Genomic DNA, 22,396 nt, shown 5'->3' with positions numbered 1-22,396 from the left:
ATTATCTCCAGTTAATCCTCCTCCAAAACACTCCAACCACTTAAAAACAGTGCACTCTGCAACGTCTCCCTGTCAGACGATTTAACTCTCATCCACTGAGGCTTTGTAGCGATAGCAACATTAATACTGGTTTTCATGTTAAAATGTTCACTTTGTAACATCGACTATTTTTAATGTTACTTACCACAGCGACACTGATTTCTTCATTCTGATTGGTCTGAAGGTGTTGATTAATTTTCTGTACCAGCACTCGGACATTAGTGCAGGTTTATATTAATGCACTCATTCTAATATGTTATCGTTTCTACTTGCACAAGGACTTGTACGCTCCACATATTTTAAAAAGTGTGTAATAATTGATATGGTGAAGTTTTCTGTAAGGAGAGGTTTATTCAACATTTATGGAAGGAGTCTCCAGTGTCAGAGCTTTGGAACAGTCAGACATTTTCCATTATGGGAAAGGGAGAAGTCTTCAGGACAGAGAAGTTTACACTTCATGGTTTCTCTGCAACATAACAAGCTGCATTTTTTTTTTGTCTTATTAACTTTGAGAGAGAAAAAAGAGAGACTTCTGAGGAAACGATAGTTTGTAGCTGTTATAGCATACATGAGAACATGACCTAACTTATTTTGTGGATGGTCCACGACATTAAATGTAACTATAAATGAATAAAAACTGACATGTCGTTCTTTAACTAAAAAAAAATTGCTATTGTTCACTAATTGCTGTGCTGTAATAGGAATAAAACGCTTCAGGGCATGCTTTTATAGGAAAATAACCAACTTCAGAGTGGCATCAGTAACTCTGCTTCATCACACCATGACGTTAATGATTATTATCCTATAACAGCATGACGTGTCACTCAAAGTTTCTCAAACTCGCTCCAAAAGCACGAGACGAGCACCGCCTATAATCTCCTGATTTTTTTGCTCCACTTAAGTGATGAAAATAGTGAAAATCCAGTAAGTTGTTTTAGAAACTGAGCTATGCTGGGGAAAAAATTTTTTAGTATTGTTCATTCATATAACTTTCATTCACTTCCTGGTCAGGGTTGCGGTCGATCCATCTATTGTAGGGTTTCACACACTCTTTCACATACATAGCCAAATTAGAGCACCTACAAAATTGTTTTGAGAGGTAGGAGGAAACCAGAGAACCCAGAGGAAACCCACAGGGAGAACTTGTGAAACTATTCAAGTGTAACATGAGCTCAGGCTCAAACCAAGGAGCTGATAAATAAAGCCCGGAGCTGTGAGTCTGCATCGTGCTGCCCTACTTTTCTAATAGAAATATAAAATGTGCCATTTTGATCAGATTTGTCTTTTTTTTCCATTTGAACTGAACATTTAAATTCTCTGTTTCTGTGGAATCTTCCAGAATCCCTTCTCGCTGAAAGTCTGCATTAAAGGATTAGGTTTAGCGATTGGTATTTTGGGATCACTCACACAGTATTATTTCATATAAACCCTGTCCATGGTTTTATATTGCGCATCTGAAATCCTCAAGGCTCCTCATTTTTGCCTTTACCACCATAATGACCTCTAAAGATGACAGTCACCCCATCCCTAATTTCACAGACGTCATCTCAGAGAAATGATTTCTAAAGGATGAGAGAAATAAAAGCGTACAATTGATGATGAAAATAATGACTGATATTGATTATTACTATCCTGCATCACTTCAACCAACAGGTTCAAGATGTATATATAGAAGAAATCACGCACACACACACACACACACACACACACATATAACCTAAAGCAAGAACACATACAAACATATAGCACATATAAATATATATCTCACAAACACTTAGTAATGCACCACTGATTTTTAATGTTCCAGTGCACTGATTCAATGCACTTATATCGTGTGTGTGTGTGTGTGTGTGTGTGTGTGTGCACCATTATGACAGTAGGTGTTTTGTTTAGCGCAAATAGGAGTATTTATTTGTATCCCTGATGTCTGAATTTGTTGCGAGCATTCAAAAGAAAACACTCTGAATTTTGAAAAGGTTTGCCCATGCTGTTGGTGTGTGTATTCACAGCAGCCACACAGTTCAAGGTTTAACCTACCAGCTGCTTTAAAAAGGCAATCGCTCAAAGTTAGAGAGAGGAAAATGGTGAAAATACTGCGCTAACATAGAATTAAAAAAAAAAAAACTATTTTTGAGCAAGTTTACTAGCCGTGCCGACCTTGTGAAATGGGGTCTTATAGCAAACCGCCTGCATCCAGCAGTAAATTGACCCGTTGTAATGGACGCTTTTGTTCGTATGACAGGGAGGTCAACACACTCGTCCAGAATATGTCACTCATCAGAGGAGGCCACGTAGCAGAGCAGATCAGAGCACAGAAGGGACTTGGTAATGGACAGGAAAATAAATTCAAGCCCTAAATACAGCCTTTTAGGACTAACGCAGCGAGGCAGAGAGACCTAAGTCCTGGCCTTTGCTTTTGTTTCACTCGGTTTGTTTGGCTCCGAGTTTGCATTACAGGTGTTCATTTTGAAACGTGACACAACACAAATAGGGAGCAGTGGCGTGTGTTGGCAGACAAACGGAGGCACTAATGCTTCCATTTAGATGCTTTGTGCGAGAGAGCTGGCAATTCCGAGGTAATCTAAACTGTAATAAAAGATCATTGTCATGGAGATAGAGCATGTCATCACTGTCGCACAGTAAACCTTGTCGTAAATAGACATGCAAGTTTAAAACGTCCTCTGTCTTTCTTTTTAATATTCTTTAATCAGTGTTGAAGTTTGGCTAAGAATGAAATTTGCACACCTTTCCCCTTGATCCACAGGTACTCAATCAGACATGTTTGGTGTCTGAACTTTCAGCTGGAGTTACGAGGCTAATGTAGCTATCAGGTAAAACAAGCTACTAGCCATCAGTTCACAAGTTGTGTGTAAATGTTTAGGTTTTTTTTTTTTTTCAGCCAAACCAAACTTAAAATTCCTGCCAGATTTATAAATGGTTTGGTAAAGCCGATGTTCTTTGTACTCATGTGCGTGTGTTAAGCCGATAAATGCCAATCAGTCAAAAAAAAAAAAAAATGAAGCACATTCCTGGCACAGCTCAATTGCATTTATTAAGTCATGGCCACAAAACTCTGTAAAATGCAAAGTTCACAGAGAGCTGAAAATGACAGAATGATGACTAAACGGTGAAAGTGCACCTCCTAAATGCTAAAGCACTAAATCTTCCAGTAATGCAGCTCAGCCACTGAAGTGCATCAGCTACCACAGACACACACTGACTCTTCCTCTTTTTATAGGGTGCCATTACTTTTGTCTTACCCAAATGCTTATTCTTATTTGAATTTATTTCTGAATATATAGGTCTATTGTGGATTGCTTTCATTCAAGTCATTGAAATATTTATGTTCGTGCATGTAATTGAAATAAATAAGTGTCATTAAACTTGACAGTGTAATCCGTATAAAATCGCAGTAACTCATCACCAAATATGTGATTTGAAGCAGATGAATCGAGGTTCACATTAGTGTGTCTCCTTATACGTAAATTTACACAAACTCAGGGGCGAGAGATAGGATAGGAAAGTTTTTCCTGCCTATCTGGATTTTTATGAACACCACACTTCTTGTGTAAATGTTCCTTCAAATCAATTCGTTGAGATCCATTTTAATGTTCAGTGTCCATTTTCAGTGTTCGATTCAGTAGCACCTGTGATGCACCAACACAGGGAAGTGACAGCATGAGCAACGTGTGAAATTTAAAGTGACTGGAAATCACAGAAATGGATTTATTAGCCATTCATGCCAAGGGTGAAATATTCATCAGACGAATTACGGCTGCACCAATATCGTATTAAATCATGATTTCAATTTGTTTCAATTCGATTTAAGAACAGCCGCATTTGCACTCAGGCAATAGCACCAGTACATTCTCCCTCCTTCACTGTGACCAATGAGCAAAGATGCTGTACTACATGGCCTCACTCACACACCTGAGGCTGCTGAAGAAAAAGGGGAGAAACAACGTTGGAAAGTTGGGTGTGAATTTCAAAACGACAGTTGTAGTGTTAAAGAATAAATTTGTCTTAAACAAATGTTTAACACAATTTAGGGAATATTAAATATTACATATTCAACAAATGACTAAATGTAAGAAATGATTGAAAGGAGCGAGTGAGTCATGCATAGTCTCGCTCAAAACTCTCCAGAAACACACTACACACACAGTGCAGGTTTATCAAAACTCATTTTCACCCACAAGTGGCAAAAGAACAGAAAACATAGCCAGTGACTAATTATTTAAGCAGGCGTTATGAGCACTGGTCTCCTTTTCACTTTGGGAGAACACACTGTGCTCCTGCACACTGCACACTAATATTATAGAGGTTTTCTAATGCATAGCACTTAGTTTTGTTCAGATTTTCTGCTATTGTAGTACAAACGTTACACTAAATCATTCAAAATGCAGATGCCAATCAAATATCCACTAGAAAAGTGAAGCAACTACACAGTATTAGAATTGAATAAATATATATATATTGTTACTTACAAATCTGGTCAAAGAAACGTCATCTCAATTCTAAGGCAGAACTTTCATCAATTATCTAGAATGAATAGTACAGCAGGCTGTGGGATGTGATCATCAGATATCAGGAAAAGAGCTCATTTGAAACCTTACAGAGCTCCTGAAGGGACCTTTGCAAAAGAAAATTTAATTAAATTTTTTAAAAATCTTGTGTGAAAAGAAAATTATTACATGCACATGAGATCATTTTCCATTTTTGCGATTTTTTTTTTTTCTGAAAGATGCCCACCGCTTACTTTCTCGTTATCTTAAAAAAATGTCTTGTGAAAAGAAAAACTATCATATGTACACGCAACAGTTTTTGTTTTTTACTAGCTTTTTTTCTTAAAGAAAAGGATGTCATTTTTTTAGGTAATTGCTTTCTTTCTCATTTTCTACAAGAACACAAAAATCTCAGGAAAACGTCAACTTGTCATGTGCATACAAGATATTTTTTTGTTTTCATGAGGTTTTTTTAATATCTATTTTTTGTTTTGTTTTTGCAAAAGTACTTTTCAGGGGCTTGTTAAAACATAAATTTTACCAAATTCATTGAATTGTTCATGCAGGACTGCGTGAATTCTGGTTTAAATATCACAAAGCGCAAACGTTACAGATAAAGTGTGCAGATAATGTCTCAGGTTTGGGGTGTGAGTGACTTTTTTCTGAGCTCTGCTTCCCCCGTGGCTGTCTGCCCAGTTTTGTGTGTGTATGTGTGTGTGTGTGTGTGTGTGTGTGTGAATGGGTAGCAGCTCTAGTGTTCATTCATTATTGAGCTCTTCTTCTACCCTGGCCAGCACACCGGAATGTCTTAACAAGAATTAGGCAAATGAGACAGCCAATCAAAAAGGCATGAAAATAGGAAAAGGAAATGATGGGGAAAGTGCACACTCACCCTCAGGGTAATGACTGGAGGCTACTGCAGTGTGATTCACCGTGAGTCATTATTTAAATGACTCAGAGTTTTTTTTTTTTCCTGAGAGGAGTGTATTGATGGCTGAGGTCATAAAAGTCCAACTTACAGCCCGTATACTGAGACTGTCTGAACACAGACTGAGCATATAATGTTAGTATTTTATTCATATTTTAAAAAGTGGTTAATTTCTGTTTCAGATGTAGCTTTTTTGTGATGAGAGTGTCATTGCTTGCAACCTTCCTGATTTTTGTCAGGTGTAATCTGTACCAGAAGCAGTTCTATCACACACACTGTATAGCTACAGGGAGCCTTCGTTAGTTCAAACATTTGACTGAGTAACAAGGAGTGAAGATACAACTTCACAGTATGTTCATAACTCCAAACAAATTCTATTGCATAACCCAGAATCCCACACAGAGAGAAATCCTGTTCATGTATCCCTCACATCACACCTACAATCACACACAGATCCACATTCTGCACCAACAGAATTTAACCAAGCTCATGTCTATCACTACGCAATTCAATATGTAATAAATAATTTGATCTTTTTTAGTGACATAGTGAACATAGCTCACTTCATTTGTAAAGTTCATGCTTTTCACGACATATGACTAGGCTTACCAGGCCCATGAAGTAAACCTAACTTCTCTTCTTCTCTGCAAACACAATCGGGCTTGCAAGTCACATGGTAACGCAGTACAGTAACGCGGCTATTTCCAACCTGCAGAAAAATCACTGCATAGCCTGAAGAATTTACAACCTAAAGACTTTCTGTATTTTGAAAATGTTTTGTTGAGATAAAATTTATACATTCGCTCAAATATCTCCTAAATGATTTCATGTGTTTATCATATTATACATGTATGCTGCAGTCTGGGAAATGAATTCTCGCAGGTAGAGAACTAAAAAAAAACAAAATGAGTTTTTTCTGCCTATGAAATACTTTGTAATACCTCAAATTTAAGATATAAAATATTTCACCAAAACAATATGGTTTTGATTCACTTTCAAACCTCGCCATGAGTTTCTTCTTCCATAGATCATGTTGTCTAAAACCAGTTTAACAAACACAGTGGTACAGTCTACATAAAGATGTAAGCCTAACCGGTTCAGTTTGTAATCAGATGGCAGCTGTTAAAATGTTTGCAAATGGAAGACATTTAGAATGTTATAAATGTACGTCTGAGTGAGATTCGTACAAAGAGACAGATATTTCAGTGCAGGAACGATTTCAGAACAATATAGCAGAAAATGTGATGATGTGAAGGCTTTTCCAGGCCACCACACAAATGCAGTTGATTAGCATGCATAATAATTGGCTTGAATGAATTAGCCCAATTTAGACTTTTTCGCACTGAGCACTGGGCTGTAGAGCTCATATGTTCATTACACTGAGTGCTCATCAGCACTGTGTGCAGCACTTCAGTCTACATTAAAGATCGGAGTTCCACATGGTGAATCGTGTATGAGGGGGTATGAAATTAAAATAGCACACATCCAACCAGAGTTATTTATCATACAAATACAACGCAGACAGATCTGATCTTTACTAACACATCTATCACATCTATCTATTGCAATCACTGATGCTGAAATGTTTAAATGTCTCTGATTGAATCCTTCTTTCTCTCACACATACAGTACAGTGTGTGTATGATAATGGATGGATGGATAGAGAGATAGAAATTAGCTAGAAAGCTGGTTTGCTATGTAACTAGATAGATAGATAGATAGATAGATGTTTGCTACAAGGAATGTGTAGGTAAACATATAAAACTATACAGTATATATTCATTATTCTGATGCACATACAAAGTCTCCATCTGTGTGTGTGTGTGTGTGTGTGTGTGTGTGTGTGTGTGTGTGTGTGTGTGTGTGTGTGTGTGTGTGCACGCAGATCCGAAATGCAGCGTCGGGGTTGTGTATCGACTCCAAACACGGCTCGACAGGAACAGAACTCCGTCTGGACAGCTGCCTGAAAGAGGGAGCCGAGAGAACCTGGGCACACGAACAGGTGACTCAGCACTTCTGATTCACAGTCCATCTATCACCAAACACCTTGTTAACACCGTGTTACTGCTGAGTCCTGAATCCTCAGCTCTGTAGGTCAAACACTGTGTTACTGCTGAATCCTGAATCCTCAGCTCTGTAGGTCAAACACTGTGTTACTGCTGAATCCTGAATCCTCAGCTCTGTAGCTCAAACACTGTGTTACTGCTGAATCCTGAATCCTCAGCTCTGTAGGTCAAACACTGTGTTACTGCTGAATCCTGAATCCTCAGCTCTGTAGCTCAAACACTGTGTTACTGCTGAGTCCTGAATCCTCAGCTCTGTAGTTCAGACACTGTGTTACTACTGAGTCCTGAATCCTCAGCTCTGTAGCTCAAACACTGTGTTACTGCTGAGTCCTGAATCCTCAGCTCTGTAGCTCAAACACTGTGTTACTGCTGAATCCTGAATCCTCAGCTCTGTAGCTTAGACACTGTGTTACTGCTGAGTCCTGAATCCTCAGCTCTGTAGCTCAAACACTGTGTTACTACTGAGTCCTGAATCCTCAGCTCTGTAGCTCAAACACTGTGTTACTGCTGAATCCTGAATCCTCAGCTCTGTAGCTCAAACACTGTGTTACTGCTGAGTCCTGAATCCTCAGCTCTGTAGCTCAGACACTGTGTTACTGCTGAGTCCTGAATCCTCAGCTCTGTAGCTCAAACACTGTGTTACTGCTGAATCCTGAATCCTCAGCTCTGTAGGTCAAACACTGTGTTACTGCTGAATCCTGAATCCTCAGCTCTGTAGCTCAAACACTGTGTTACTGCTGAATCCTGAATCCTCAGCTCTGTAGCTCAGACACTGTGTTACTGCTGAGTCCTGAATCCTCAGCTCTGTAGCTCAAACACTGTGTTACTACTGAGTCCTGAATCCTCAGCTCTGTAGCTCAAACACTGTGTTACTGCTGAGTCCTGAATCCTCAGCTCTGTAGGTCAAACACTGTGTTACTGCTGAATCCTGAATCCTCAGCTCTGTAGCTCAGACACTGTGTTACTGCTGAATCCTGAATCTTCAGCTCTGTAGGTCAAACACTGTGTTACTGCTGAGTCCTGAATCCTCGGCTCTGTAGGTCAAACACTGTGTTACTGCTGAGTCCTGAATCCTCAGCTCTGTAGGTCAAACACTGTGTTACTGCTGAATCCTGAATCCTCAGCTCTGTAGCTCAGACACTGTGTTACTGCTGAGTCCTGAATCCTCAGCTCTGTAGCTCAAACACTGTGTTACTGCTGAATCCTGAATCCTCAGCTCTGTAGGTCAAACACTGTGTTACTGCTGAATCCTGAATCCTCAGCTCTGTAGCTCAAACACTGTGTTACTGCTGAATCCTGAATCCTCAGCTCTGTAGCTCAGACACTGTGTTACTACTGAGTCCTGAATCCTCAGCTCTGTAGCTCAAACACTGTGTTACTGCTGAGTCCTGAATCCTCAGCTCTGTAGGTCAAACACTGTGTTACTGCTGAATCCTGAATCCTCAGCTCTGTAGCTCAGACACTGTGTTACTGCTGAATCCTGAATCCTCAGCTCTGTAGGTCAAACACTGTGTTACTGCTGAGTCCTGAATCCTCGGCTCTGTAGGTCAAACACTGTGTTACTGCTGAGTCCTGAATCCTCAGCTCTGTAGGTCAAACACTGTGTTACTGCTGAATCCTGAATCCTCAGCTCTGTAGCTCAGACACTGTGTTACTGCTGAATCCTGAATCCTCAGCTCTGTAGCTCAAACACTGTGTTACTGTTGAGTCCTGAATCCTCAGCTCTGTAGCTCAAACACTGTGTTACTGCTGAATCCTGAATCCTCAGCTCTGTAGCTTAGACACTGTGTTACTGCTGAGTCCTGAATCCTCAGCTCTGTAGCTCAAACACTGTGTTACTACTGAGTCCTGAATCCTCAGCTCTGTAACTCAAACACTGTGTTACTGCTGAATCCTGAATCCTCAGCTCTGTAGCTCAGACATTGTGTTACTACTGAGTCCTGAATCCTCAGCTCTGTAGCTCAAACACTGTGTTACTGCTGAGTCCTGAATCCTCAGCTCTGTAGGTCAAACACTGTGTTACTGCTGAATCCTGAATCCTCAGCTCTGTAGGTCAAACACTGTGTTACTGCTGAATCTGTAGAGTAGCTCATTATACCTGATCCTTATAAGGAAAGCTTAAAAGCTGCCATTAAGAGCAGAATTCAGAAACAAGGACCTAATCTACAGTATACCAGCCACTTAATTCTGGAGCTCTAAAGCCCTGGCTATGATATAAAGACCCTCATTAAGTGGAAGAGCTGTGTTAGATTAAGACTGGATCTAAACACTGTAGGATGTTGGATCTCCAGGAGCAAGGCCACTACAAAACTCATTTGTTCCTGATCAGAATCAGAATTTTTTTAATTTTGTGAACGCAAAAAATTAATTAAAATTAAATTAAATCAGTGCAGAGCATGTGGAATAAGAACACAGTGAGGTAGGCGTGAGGTACAGGATACAAGTGTGTATCATCAGCACCGAGTTATTTTTTTCTAAAACACTGCAAAAAAACAAAAAGTCTTGAACATAGATCAGTTTATAAAAACAAATATAAGATTATTAAATTTATATCTACACGTTTATACTAATTTCAGTTTTTAAATAATGTTAATCTGATGCTAATTTTGCTAATAAGTCAAGCATTCATTTATAGAATGAAGCAAAATTATGAGTACATAATGTCTAGAAGTGAACTTAGTAGTCTTATATGTAAGGAATAAAACAGGTCAGGACATGCTGTCATAGGAAACTAATCCAAAACAGGGAGGTGTGATGAAGCAGAGTTACTGTTACCACCCTGAAGTTAATTATTTTCCTATAACAGCATGTCCTGAACTGTTTTATTCCTCTTATACCACAGTAATTTGCTAATTATGTTTTTTTATTTAATAAAGAACAAGATATTATACTTTTTTATCTGTAGATAATTAAAATAATTTTTTGGAATGCCCTCAAAATGTTAGTTCCTTTTATCACTTACATTATAACAGCAATAAACAGTCATCAGCCTCTCTTTTTCCTCTCTCTTAAAGTTAGTAAGAGAGAAAAAAATGCAGCTTTTTATGTTTCATAGAAACCATAAAGCGTAAACTCCTCTGCCTCCTCTTACAAAAGCACTGACACTGGAGACTCCTTCCATAGATGTTAGCCTTAGATTATGTGGAGCAGCCACCATACAAGTCCCTGTGAATGAGCTGTTACAGTAGAAACGCTAACTAGTGATAATTAGAAGGAGCTCATTAATAACCTGTGAGTTGTAGCTGCACTACTGTCAGAGTTATACTCCCGTTATAGAAAGTTAACCTTCTGACCAATCAGAATCAAGAATTCAGAAACACTGTGGAATAAGTATTTTATAATAATCTCATAATAAGTTATAAACAGATAAATATGCCTACAGTATATTCAAGATTTTTTTCACTTACTATTATTTTTTACAGTGAGCTCATAGTCATTATATAAATAGTGGAGTTTGGTACACAAGCAGTGTGAGTTAAACAAGAAACACGGGGGAAAAAACCTCAGTACTGTAGCGTAAACACACGACAAGATTTAGCAAAGATGCAGAAACAAAGAGGGTTTTAATGGAATAAACTGATGAGGAGCAAAAACAGGCAGGTGAGAACAATCAAGAAAATGAACCAGTGACTAAACAAGCGCAGACTCTGGGTCTGAAATCACTCTCTCACTCAAAAATGTTAGTATTTTTTAGATTTAGCAATGAATAACAAGTTGCACAAGTCATGACTGAGCAACAAACAACAAGCAACATGCATTATACATTAATATCACTTTTCATTTAGATTTTTAATGACATGTTTGGGGTAAACATGCAGACAGTCTTTTACAAGGACCTGTCGGTTTTTAATAGTGATAGACAGACCGTCAAGAAGCTGTGTTAGGTTTAATAACGTGAAGTGTTGCGTCTAACTTGCGACACTTTTGTGTCAAAAAGAACCTTGGCCCATATTTTTTTTGTCCCAGAATGAATATAGAGCGCTTAATAGAAGGCAGGAATAAATGAGACACTGTACTGAATATTCACTTACTAGTGAGTGGTCTGGAAATATATCATGATATGCTGTTACGTAAACAGTCAGAACACGACAAATTATCCAGCAACCTAAAACCACAAAATATGTAATATAACTATATACTGTATAATATATTTATATATATATATCGCATAAGTTGTTTTATGTATTAAATACATGACTAACAAGTACATTCTGGCTTTAGTGGTCATTAAACGTCTTTTTTTAAATATATAATTTAAAAAAAAATGATATGGCCCATATTTTTATATTGTGTTACTGCTGATACCCCTACGTATTGTGGTGTTTAGGGTGGAGGTAGTGTGCATCGGTTGTACCATGAATTTAGAATGGGTCCTATAATATAATTTGCTCACTCATAATTAAATAAAATACAGTGCACTATATGATAAGTAGAGAGTGAATTGAGCCACAGGAATAGACTAGAGCAAAGCTAAAACCACAATAACGAGCACATGGCAGTGTTGCCATGGCAGCCGAGATATGGAGCAGGACGAAATTGTGGCAGCAGCCTAAGACTCATATGCACATAGAGCATATACATGAAAATACAACATGTAGATAAAACAAAGACTATCTTATAAAACACAGTCTGTGTGTCTATCTATCAAACACAACCAGATGAGTGTCACACAACAGGAAGTTGCTTTAAAATAAATGTGGACTAAATCACTGTGCATATGAAATAAATGTATTGCACACATGGAATTCTGTTGCTTTACTGTCTTGTAGTGTAGTGTGCAGTATAAAGTCATGGTGAGTAGTTAAGTGTGGATTTTCTGGCTCTCGTTTTAGATCTTCACCTTTGGCTGGAGGGAGGACATCAGGCCCGGGGACCCTCTGCACACCAGGAAGTTGTGTTTCGATGCCATCTCTCAAAGCAGTCCTGTCACTCTATACGACTGCCACGGCATGAGGGGCAACCAGCACTGGAGCTACCGCAGGGTAACACACACGCACACACACACACACACACACACACACACACACTGACAATACACAGTAGTGTTCTCTTGTATCCTAGAAAATCTGTAAATGTATACACTAGTTTTCCAGTCATAGAAATTGGAACTAGAGAATAAGAAAATGGATAAAATGTCCTGTAAATATTAGCGAGATTGTGGAACATAGGCTATCAAGCCTCAGGAGAAAATACACTAAAATAGAAAAAAGTAGGCTATAATACATGGTTATATTTTACTCGCCGATGCCCTATTTACCGCCTGTATTCTTCACTGTTAATATTTCAGTAAAACTTTATAACAGTAAGTAAATTTTCCACTATTAGAGAGAGAGTTTGCTCTTTCCTGTTATGAACTTCAAGAGCGAAAAATAGAAGTTGCTGAGGGAACAACTGTGTAGAGCCATTGAAATGTAAGGTGAGAACAGGAACTAACTTGTTTAGTGGATGTTCTACAACATTAAATGTTACTATAAGCAGAAAAAAAGTAGATGTAATTCTTAATGAAAAAAATGGTAGTGTTGGCAAATTACTGTGGTAGTAGACGAATAAAACTTTGGGATGTACTGTTATAGGAAGATTATAATCATGTTTGACGTGGTAGCGGTAACTCTGCTTCATCACACCAACTCATCATTGATTATTTTCCTATTACAGCATGACCACAAGGGTTTTTATTACTTACATACACTGTAATATACAAGATACATGTTACTACACTCACTAATACACTGCTGTACGCAGGAGAGTCACTACAGTAATAGCAGCAACACAGTACAATACACACAAACAGCAAATCTACAGTAGTTTTTACAGAGTAACCAGTAACACACACACACACACACACACTCATTTTCCTTTCATTGATTAGCTTTATATAACTACTGAGTTTGGTAAGTATGGATTTTTGCAGTAAAGACAGTATTGATTCTCTACTGAGAAACAAGTGAATATCAACACAAAAAAAATAATGAACTTGTTTGAGCTACATAATGCTGGACTGTAATTACGCTTCCACTCCCACTTCTCGGAGGTGCATTAGCAGGGCGCATTAAGGGGTGGACGGATAAATAACATACCCCAGTGATCCACTTTTACAGCATACAGTGCTATAGTGTATTTTTATGTGAAATATGCTCGCCTCCTCGCTCAGAGCGTGCTCAATAATGCCGAGCTCTTTGTGGCATTGCTGCAGGCTTAGAGCAGGAGCAGGTGGATGCTTTATTACGAAGAACCCAGAGCAGCCGTGCTCTCTGCTCCGAGCGCACATTACAGCTCGCCCATAAATGATGGAGGCTGATGCCGTGGTCGTGTTCCTCCTGCCTCCCAGCAAGATAATATGAGCGAACAGCCAGCTATTTCCTCTCTCCGAGGGCATGAAGGGCCCGACTAGAGAAATCACCGTCATTGTAGGATAGGTCAATGACGGCACAGCAAAAAGGCAATATACACTTGAAAGGACAGAGGTGGAGGCTGGTGGCGGAGGAGCCTGAGGCACAAGGAGCAATAAATCAACCGGGAGAGAGCAGAAGGGAGCTACAGCCCGCGCCTTGAGGCATCTTCCTCTCCTTCCTCTCCTTCCCCTGTCTCTGCTTTATATTCTCACTTCCTTACATGTATATATACACACACAGAATCCTTAGCATAGGCTTTCTCTCTCTCTCTCTCTCTCTCTCTCTCTCTCTCTCTCTCCCTGTATGCACTCTTACTGGTGCTTTCACTGAGATTTCTCACTAGGTTGATTCCCAAGCTCCCAACCTCAAACCATGAAATGAAGTCAGCGTTAATGATTAAGGAGGGGTAGAAAAACGAAGGTTTTGGTCCCTCAGTTCCATCCCTGTAATCTGACTGAAGGGGAACAGGAGATAAGAGCAGGATTAAACCCCCTGTGCTTCTTCTTTACTTACGGTTATTTATTGATGTAGCATATCTATGTTTTTTTATTAAATTTCCCCTCTCTGTCTCTCTCTCTGTCTCCTTTCGTGGTTGCAGGATAAGTCTCTTTACCACCCAGTGAGTAGCGGTTGCATGGACTGCAGCCCCGCCGATAAGCGAATTTTCATGAACAAGTGCAACCCTGAGTCGGCAACGCAGCAGTGGCTCTTCCAGAGAGTCAACGTCACCATTCTGGACAAATTCAACAGCGCCACCACTTCCTAGGACCCTCAGAAACACAGCCAGCCAGTGGACTGGCTCCCAGAATCCTTAGCGAGGGGGGTAGATTTACTTAGTGTCTGAGTGTGGCCCCCCCTACCTCCTCCCCCTCCTCCCAAATGCCCACAAGTGCAGGAGCAGACGAGGAAGGGGCGGCTCGTGAGCGAGGGAATTGGGATGGGGCCGAACCTGGAAGACTGATGGGACACTCAGATGGCTTGCAGGTTAAGGAGAACCTGTTAACAGCCAACCTCTCTCTCTCTCTCTCTCTTTCTCTCTCTCTCTCACTCTCACTCTCTCTTTCTGTCTTTCTCTCGTTCTTTTTGCAGCTTGGCCCCAGTCATTTCTAACTCACCGAACAACAGTGCTCTGTTTAAATATTGTTCCTCCTCACTCTATCGATATCGCATGGTGGATTTGTACTATACCAGAGACTGGAAGTGACGTTTTAGCATCTCTGTGTGGTTCTGAGGAGGTTTGTTCGAACTGTATATTTATTTCTATTTATTTGGTTGTATTTTTGCGAGGATAAGTTATTATGTGTGTAATTGACTTTGTTTTACCTCTACCAAGGGTAAAGCTAGAAATCAGATTTGCCCCACGGAGTTGGAGATGACAGGAGTAAATGTTTTCCTTTTTTTCACAGAGAATCATGCCCCTTCCTGCCCCAGTTCCTACCATTTAAATTCTAAATAAAGCAAAAAAATGAGTAAGAAATTGTGCGTAGTTACAGAATCATTTGCTCAGAAATCCATATTCTCGTTATTATACAGACAAACGCTTTGAAATGATTCATTATTTTTTCCTGTCTGTTTATACAGTTACATTAGACATGAGTTTAAAAAACCCAACAGATATCACAATTAATCCTTGCCAGTTGATTGCTGATATTTTTTTTGTATTGGACCTTGCATGTATTTATGCAAATGAGGCTTCGTCTAATTAAATATGCATACATTTGCATACTAAATAACACCAGATCAGATGTTGTTAGAATTAAAATATTATTATTTATTTAATTGCAAAGCCTTGTACAGAATAGCTTGTTGGAATATAATTTTTTTAAATATAAATCAGTTAAATATAATCAGAAACATACCCTACACTGTTAAGCAAAATGTTTTATTCTATTTTTCAGTATAAAATTTAATATAAATCCAGCAATAGGCAACATTTTGGGAAAATCCTTTGTTATGTCCTAGGATGGGAATGAGCTCAGGAATGCAACTCATCTAGAATCTGAGAGTTTTGCTTTCTACCTGTAGTATTTTTCCATAAGTGAAGATGTGTCTCCCTCTGCTGGTCATTTAGGCACAGTACACCCCAGGCTCATTTGTTCCCTGCACTGGTAGGTAAGTGTTCAATGTCCTTTTTTTATTTATCAAATCTATTTATTAAAATGTCTATAAAATCACCCAATAACCAGTGCAGTGTTGCGTGAGATGTTAGTTTTGATTAAGGTCTCAGGTGATCCTGTGAGTCAATCTAAACCCAAACAGAGCCAGGCTTCGTGGTGTGATAGACATCCCCTGTATTTATACATTCATCTCCTAAACACACAGCAGGTGTCTACTGAAAACCAAGAAAGCTGCTCTGGATCTGATTCAGGTGTTCGTGTGGGTGCATCCCGACTGACAAATCGTTCTATTCTGAGGAAGGAAAACATCAACAGGATCAAGTGTGTAATTCCACCATGTGTTTACCTGGAGGCACTGAGCACCAGATCCAACACTACTTCCCTTCGCAGCCACACAGCACTGATCACAGTATAGCATTTTGGACGTTTTTGTCTTAAAGAAATATTGCAGTATGTTTTGTGGGTTTTTTTGTGCTTTTCTATGTAGACGAAGAATTTCCCTGTTCTGGCAAAAGAACAAAAAATGCTAGTTACGCTCTCTAAACCCTGGTTAACTGCCATGGATGGTGAAAATCATCTGGATACCTCCTTGTGTGTGTGCACATATTCTGAGACACTCCAAAAAGTCACCTAATGAAGTGTGATGCAGTATTTACAATAAACGCTGCTGTCATAAAGTCATCCTTTCCTGGAATTTTCTCACCGAACTCGTGCCACTTCCGAATGACAAGGAACCCTGGTGATTATCCAAGATTCGGAGAACCTCAGTTATAAGTGTAACCAGGGTTCTGTTTCACCTTTCCTAACAACCAGAGGTGCTGTAAATCTCGTGAATAGCATATGCAAATGTTGGGCTTCATATACCAGGCTTATAGTTTTGTGTATATGTTGTTCACAGGTCAAGCCAAAATAAAAATCCCTTCCAGATTTTCAAAAGTTTCTGTAAGATTTTCCTCATACACATTTCGATAAATGTCAGCCGTCCAAAAATTACCAGCAACGCCCACAAAACTCCATAAATGGGCAAAGCTCACAGAGCTGGAAATGACAACTAAATGGTAAAAGAGCCACTTCCTTAACATGGCATGTGCTAAATCATCTGGCTACCATAGACACAGATAAACTGTTACTTCTTTAACAGGGTGCCATTACTTTTGCCCTCATTGAATAGCTAGTCTTATTTGACTTAATTTATGGATTTGTTTTGGATTTCTTTCTTTGAGTCTTGAATACCACATTTCTTGTTTAAATCTTCATGCGAATGATTTACAAATAAATTTCTTTGTATCCAACTTGATAAATGAGGCCCAATCTCAGGAGGAATGGGACTCAGAGATGAGAGATGATCAGAGATGAGAGTTGATCGCTGCACTCTCACCACTAGAGAAAGCTGCCACATGCAACTTTAGCGCAGATGGAAACTTGCCTCTGTCTAAGGGAAGTGTGTTGGGAATTGGGCAGCGCAGTGCAGCGCAGCGAGGTGAACGCCTCTCTGTTCTCTGTTTGTTTGGGGCAGCAGATCTTCTTGAGGAGGAAGCCACCAGTGTGTTCCAACCTCGAACAAAAACAGTAGTAGAAACCAAGGTCTTGCCATCTTGGAGTCATGAGCAGGACTCTGGGGCCTCAGTGTAGAATTCTGTGCAACATGGGAAGAATCAGCGACCTCAGATCCTGAATCATGTATTTCAGCTGAGCCAAGTTGTTCATTTTGCCTAGAAAATGACTGAGGCTGCTTTCTCAGCTTCTTGTTATGTTTATCAGTCATCACCAGTGTGGGCGTTCGCAATTAGCAAGCTGTTTAGGCTGCAGTGTCTGGGTCAGATTCGACTCTGAATCATGGTCTAAATCTGCCAGTCGAGAGCGCTGTGTCAGCAACAGCATCACCGCAGAGTCGGCACAGGAGATCTCTGAGCCAGACACTGGTCAATGCCGAGGCAGTGAGCACATAACTTTGGGGTCCAGAGAATTCAGACACTGCATGAGCATGAGGCTCGCTGCATGGCTCAGTTAACCACCAGGTGTATCGTGGAAGAACAAGGAGTCCATTATACCATTTTCTGTGATGCTGAATCAACTCCAGCACCAGAGCTGTGTATTAGCAGAAATCTAGTATTAGCAGAAATCTAGCTAATCTAGCTAAATCTGGTAAGAGAAAACCACTCAATCACACTAGTGGTATGTAGCCGCAGGCACTCTAGTTATTTAGATGTGGGGTACTCTGAGCAGATAGTGCTGAAGGAGACCCATCATGGTGCAGAGTGGTGAACAGCAGGAAGCCACGACTTCAGCCACAGTATTGCAAGGTGGCAGAATTCAGCTAACTCATGAAACCAGTAGTGGAGTAGTGTGGTATGGTGAGGGAAAGCCATTCAACCATGCTAGCAGTATGTAGCCTCAGAGCCACAGCTTGGCTTTACAGTGGGGGATGTGAAATACTCTGAAAAGAAGCACAGAGTCCCATGGCATTTTACTAGAAAAGAGCTCATGATGTATGAAAAAACTACACTCGCCATGAGAGAAGAGAAGAGAGGAAATAATTGGAGTCTAACTCCAGCTTTGGAGCACAGGTTACCTGTAGTGACACGCTGCTCAGCGGATAGGTCAATACGGTGTACAGGTGATCTTACATGTATGAAGAGAAGATGAAAGGGAAAGATGAGTTGAAAATACTGCATCATACATCAACTTATACGTGTGCGCACTTGCAAAAGAAGGTATCCAGGTGATAGGTATCCAGGTGATTCTGCCAGTTAGGAGGAGTGAAGCAGAACTTCCTTATGAACTGAGAATTTTGGTCCACAGTCCTGTCCTTAATTTTTCTAAAAGTTTTGGGTGCTCTAGCAAATAGCATAGGCACCAGAGTAGTCGGGGGAAGAGGTGTAGCTGGGCAGAAGGAGAAGATGGGATACTTCAAGTAGTATTTTCCTTTGTTATTTCTTGTTAATTAAATAATCCTAGTGCTTACTCCATGTATCCAAAAGATACTATTTACAAAAAAAAAAAAAAAAACTAAAGGATGCTTCTGCTGTTTATAAAGAAGGGTTAAATACAGACCTACAGGCTAATAAAAAAAACTTGTTTGACTGATTTGTTTACCAAAATCTCTGTATCTAATCATGAAGGGATCAGAAAGTTGTGCTGAGCTTTTGCGTTATCTTTAAAACCACTTATAGTCTGTGGACACTTCATCTCAGATTTATGTGTTAATGTGTGTGATCATTTTATTTGTTCACTTGCTCTGTCAACATAAACATTAATGCAAACACATCTGCTGTGATACACCTGCGATTAGACTGTCTTTTAGGAAGAACTCTTTCCCACCAGTTTTGAGGCACTTCTAAGAGGAAACAGGATCCTCCTCAGAAAAATACAGATTAGACGAGGGCTCAGTTAGTGACATTTATGACTAATACTATGTCATTATAATTCTGGACACTGATCGTCCGCTGACCAGTTCACTTGACACGTGACAGCTCATCCATTTTCACAATTTATCTTCAGAGTTGGGTTTTGAAAAGTGTTTTATTGCAGATACTGTATTCAGGAAGCATGTGTGTACGAGTTGTAACTGAAATTCAATTTAGAGCCACTTTCACCTGATACTTCTGTTATTAGTCTAAATGAAGTGCTGCATGGTGTGTTATAATTATATGGACTAGTGTTTGGGTCAGATTTGTTACCAGAGTGTCATATTGACATTTTTAAAGGCTTGAATCTAAATCTGATATGCTAATTATTAGAGGATAAATGGGACTCATTCACAACTAGGGGCAATTTAGAGTCACCAATCCTCCTACTGGAATGTTTTGGGGAGATGGGAGGAAACCAGAGAACCTGGATTAAACCTACACGGACACAGGGAGAACATGTGAGCTCAGGATCGACCCCGGAGCTGTGAGGTATTCACTGTACCGCCAAGTCACTCTGCAGAAAATGTTCAGAACTAAAACCGCCATTCTGATAGATCAACAATTTCCTGATGGGGTGAACACACATCTCTTCTTTTCGCTCTGAGTTACTCTGAGGTTGGATCCAATTCAGCTGAAACTTTCATGACTTCGCCAGCAGCGGTCCACCAGAGGGCAGTACACTGACACTAGAGCTGCATTATACTTCAAGTTTTATAATCAAAGTTATTCAGATAAGAAATAATGGAGCACTATGAAGCAGGGTGCTTTGTTATTCTTGGAGTAAATATGTACATCCAAAGCTGCTTTGTGAGAAAGTCTGCTGTTGAAAGAGCCAGACAAACAGCATAGAAATTCATTGAATGAACTGATTGAACTTTACTTAATGAATCTGTGAGCTGTTTATTTATTTGTTTGTTTATTAACCTAGTAAATAACATTGCAGTTTTCACAGTGCACTCGTCCGGCAAGCCAATACAGGCAAGTTGCTCTCAACAATCACATTGCTGTCTTTATATACAAACAATTAAATCAAATCCTGAATCTGGTAGCAACATGGTCGTGTGATCTCTGTTTAATCAGCTTATTCAAGCTACGATAGATAGATTCTTTGTATATTTGCTGTCCAACAACAAAAAAAGTGAAATTGTCCATTAAGAAGTTCAAAGCAGTAGCTTAGAGGGAATCATCACTGCAAATCAAAGTTCTTCTGACTGATCACTTTTATCCTGTGATGAAACATTTCTGTCCTGATAGGGATGGTCTCTTCCAGGATGACTCACTGATGGGTTAATGAGGATGAAAATGATGGAAATCGTATGCTATGGCCTTCACACTCACCACATCTCAACCAGATTTTGGAGCGATGTTCTCCACCACCACCACCACCACCATCATCATCATCAAAACATAAACAGAGATCTTTTCTGGAAGAGCAGTGTTCTTCGCTCCAGTACAGTTCAAGAGATGTGTAGAATCTATACCAAGGAGCTCTGAAGCTGTTCTGGTGGCTGAACACCTGACTAAGACTTACCTTAATTTATCACCTGTGTGTGTGTGTGTGTGTGTGTGTGTGTCTGATCTTGCAGTTGAAACAACCAGTAGATAATTTGTATTTGTCCTTCAAACAGATCTACATGTGTTCATTGATGGACAGCTGTGTGTAGCCCTAAGACTGAGCAAACATAATTATATCCGTGTGCTCAGACCAGTATCCGTGTGTGTTTAGCCATGAGATTACGTGGCGCGCGCGCACACACACACACACACACACACACACACACATACACACTTACTTCAACTTTTGCCCGGAGCAGTAAAACAGCTTCTGCTTGGGTTTCATGATTCACGACTCAGTTGAATGAGTCGATTCTTTCGAACAAACCAGATTAAGTGATTCGAACTGTGTATGATTTGATTGGTTTAATCACTCAGAGATTTATGCAGAAATAATGCAGGCCAGGAGATTTTCAGTTTCAGTCCTAGGGATCTCCTTCACATCATGCCTAGTTTCCTGCCTCAACACAACTGATTACTCATTAGCTCATTATAAAACCTGAAATAAATTGGATTAGGAGTGCTCAAGCGGAGAGAGCTCAAAAATGTTCAGGCCTACAATTTTAATCCTAACAGTTTCAGACTGTCTGTTTGCCCAAAAAAATAAATAAATAAATAAAATAAATAAATCATTTTGTGTTATTCCTTGCAGCTAAAATGGCTTTAATAGTTCACAATGCATCTTAACACATTGTAACTCACAGTCAGCACTCTGTAAGTCAAAGAATAGGAACACAGTGGGGGAAAAAGTCCAACCATGCACTATAAATTATATTTTTTTAATCACATATTATGCATTTGACTATTTAGTGCCTGAATGTTTTACAGGGTAGCAACAATCACTAACATTTAGGTGCTAAGTTACCCTAAACTAAATACAACACAGTGTTTATTTCCTAACCTCTGTGTAGGAAAGACTGCCAATCTTAAAACCTACCATGTTCCCCCTAATTTAAAGTACTCCACTGCTGCATTCACAAATCTGCAAACTGGAAATCGCAGTTATAGATCAGACTGTGGTCACTGAAAAACTTCCCAACGTTCCATGTACATTTTTGGACAGTTTTACTGCACAATCCAGGTGTTAATAGTGCACTGCAATATCAGAGAATTTCCACTGTGAAAATATTAAACGAGAAAATTACACAATTCCAGACAAAGCTTGAGTTGAGAGGACAAACAGTGATTAAGGGTCAAGGGTCCTTGATTCGATCCTGAGCTCGGGTTACTGTCTGTGTGGAGTTTCCCATGTTCTCCCATGTCCATGTGTTTTTCCTCTAAATTGTGTCTAGGTGTGAATGTGCATATGTGTGTGTGTGTGTGTGTGTGTGTGGTGCCCTACGATGGACTGACATCTCATCGACGTTATATTCGCACCTCAGGCA

At 39.7% G+C, this 22,396-nt stretch overlaps 1 protein-coding gene across 1 annotated transcript in view; it reads left to right on the top strand.

Moving 5' to 3' along the window:
- The window catches only part of galntl6 (polypeptide N-acetylgalactosaminyltransferase like 6), a 211,644-nt gene extending 196,243 nt beyond the window's left edge, over positions 1-15,401 (top strand). Inside the window, exons 11-13 of the mRNA XM_026933253.3 lie at positions 7,358-7,474; positions 12,371-12,520; positions 14,529-15,401. Coding sequence (XP_026789054.1) covers positions 7,358-7,474; positions 12,371-12,520; positions 14,529-14,696 — 435 coding nt within the window. The 3' untranslated portion in view covers positions 14,697-15,401. The remainder of the gene's footprint in view (positions 1-7,357; positions 7,475-12,370; positions 12,521-14,528) is intronic.
- The last annotated feature ends 6,995 nt before the right edge of the window (positions 15,402-22,396 follow it).

Source organism: Pangasianodon hypophthalmus, chromosome 3, assembly GCF_027358585.1.
Source record: "Pangasianodon hypophthalmus isolate fPanHyp1 chromosome 3, fPanHyp1.pri, whole genome shotgun sequence".
NCBI classification, from domain to species: domain Eukaryota; kingdom Metazoa; phylum Chordata; class Actinopteri; order Siluriformes; family Pangasiidae; genus Pangasianodon; species Pangasianodon hypophthalmus.
The sequence above is the reverse complement of the archived record's forward strand: the minus strand, read 5'-3'. Positions and strand labels throughout refer to the sequence as shown.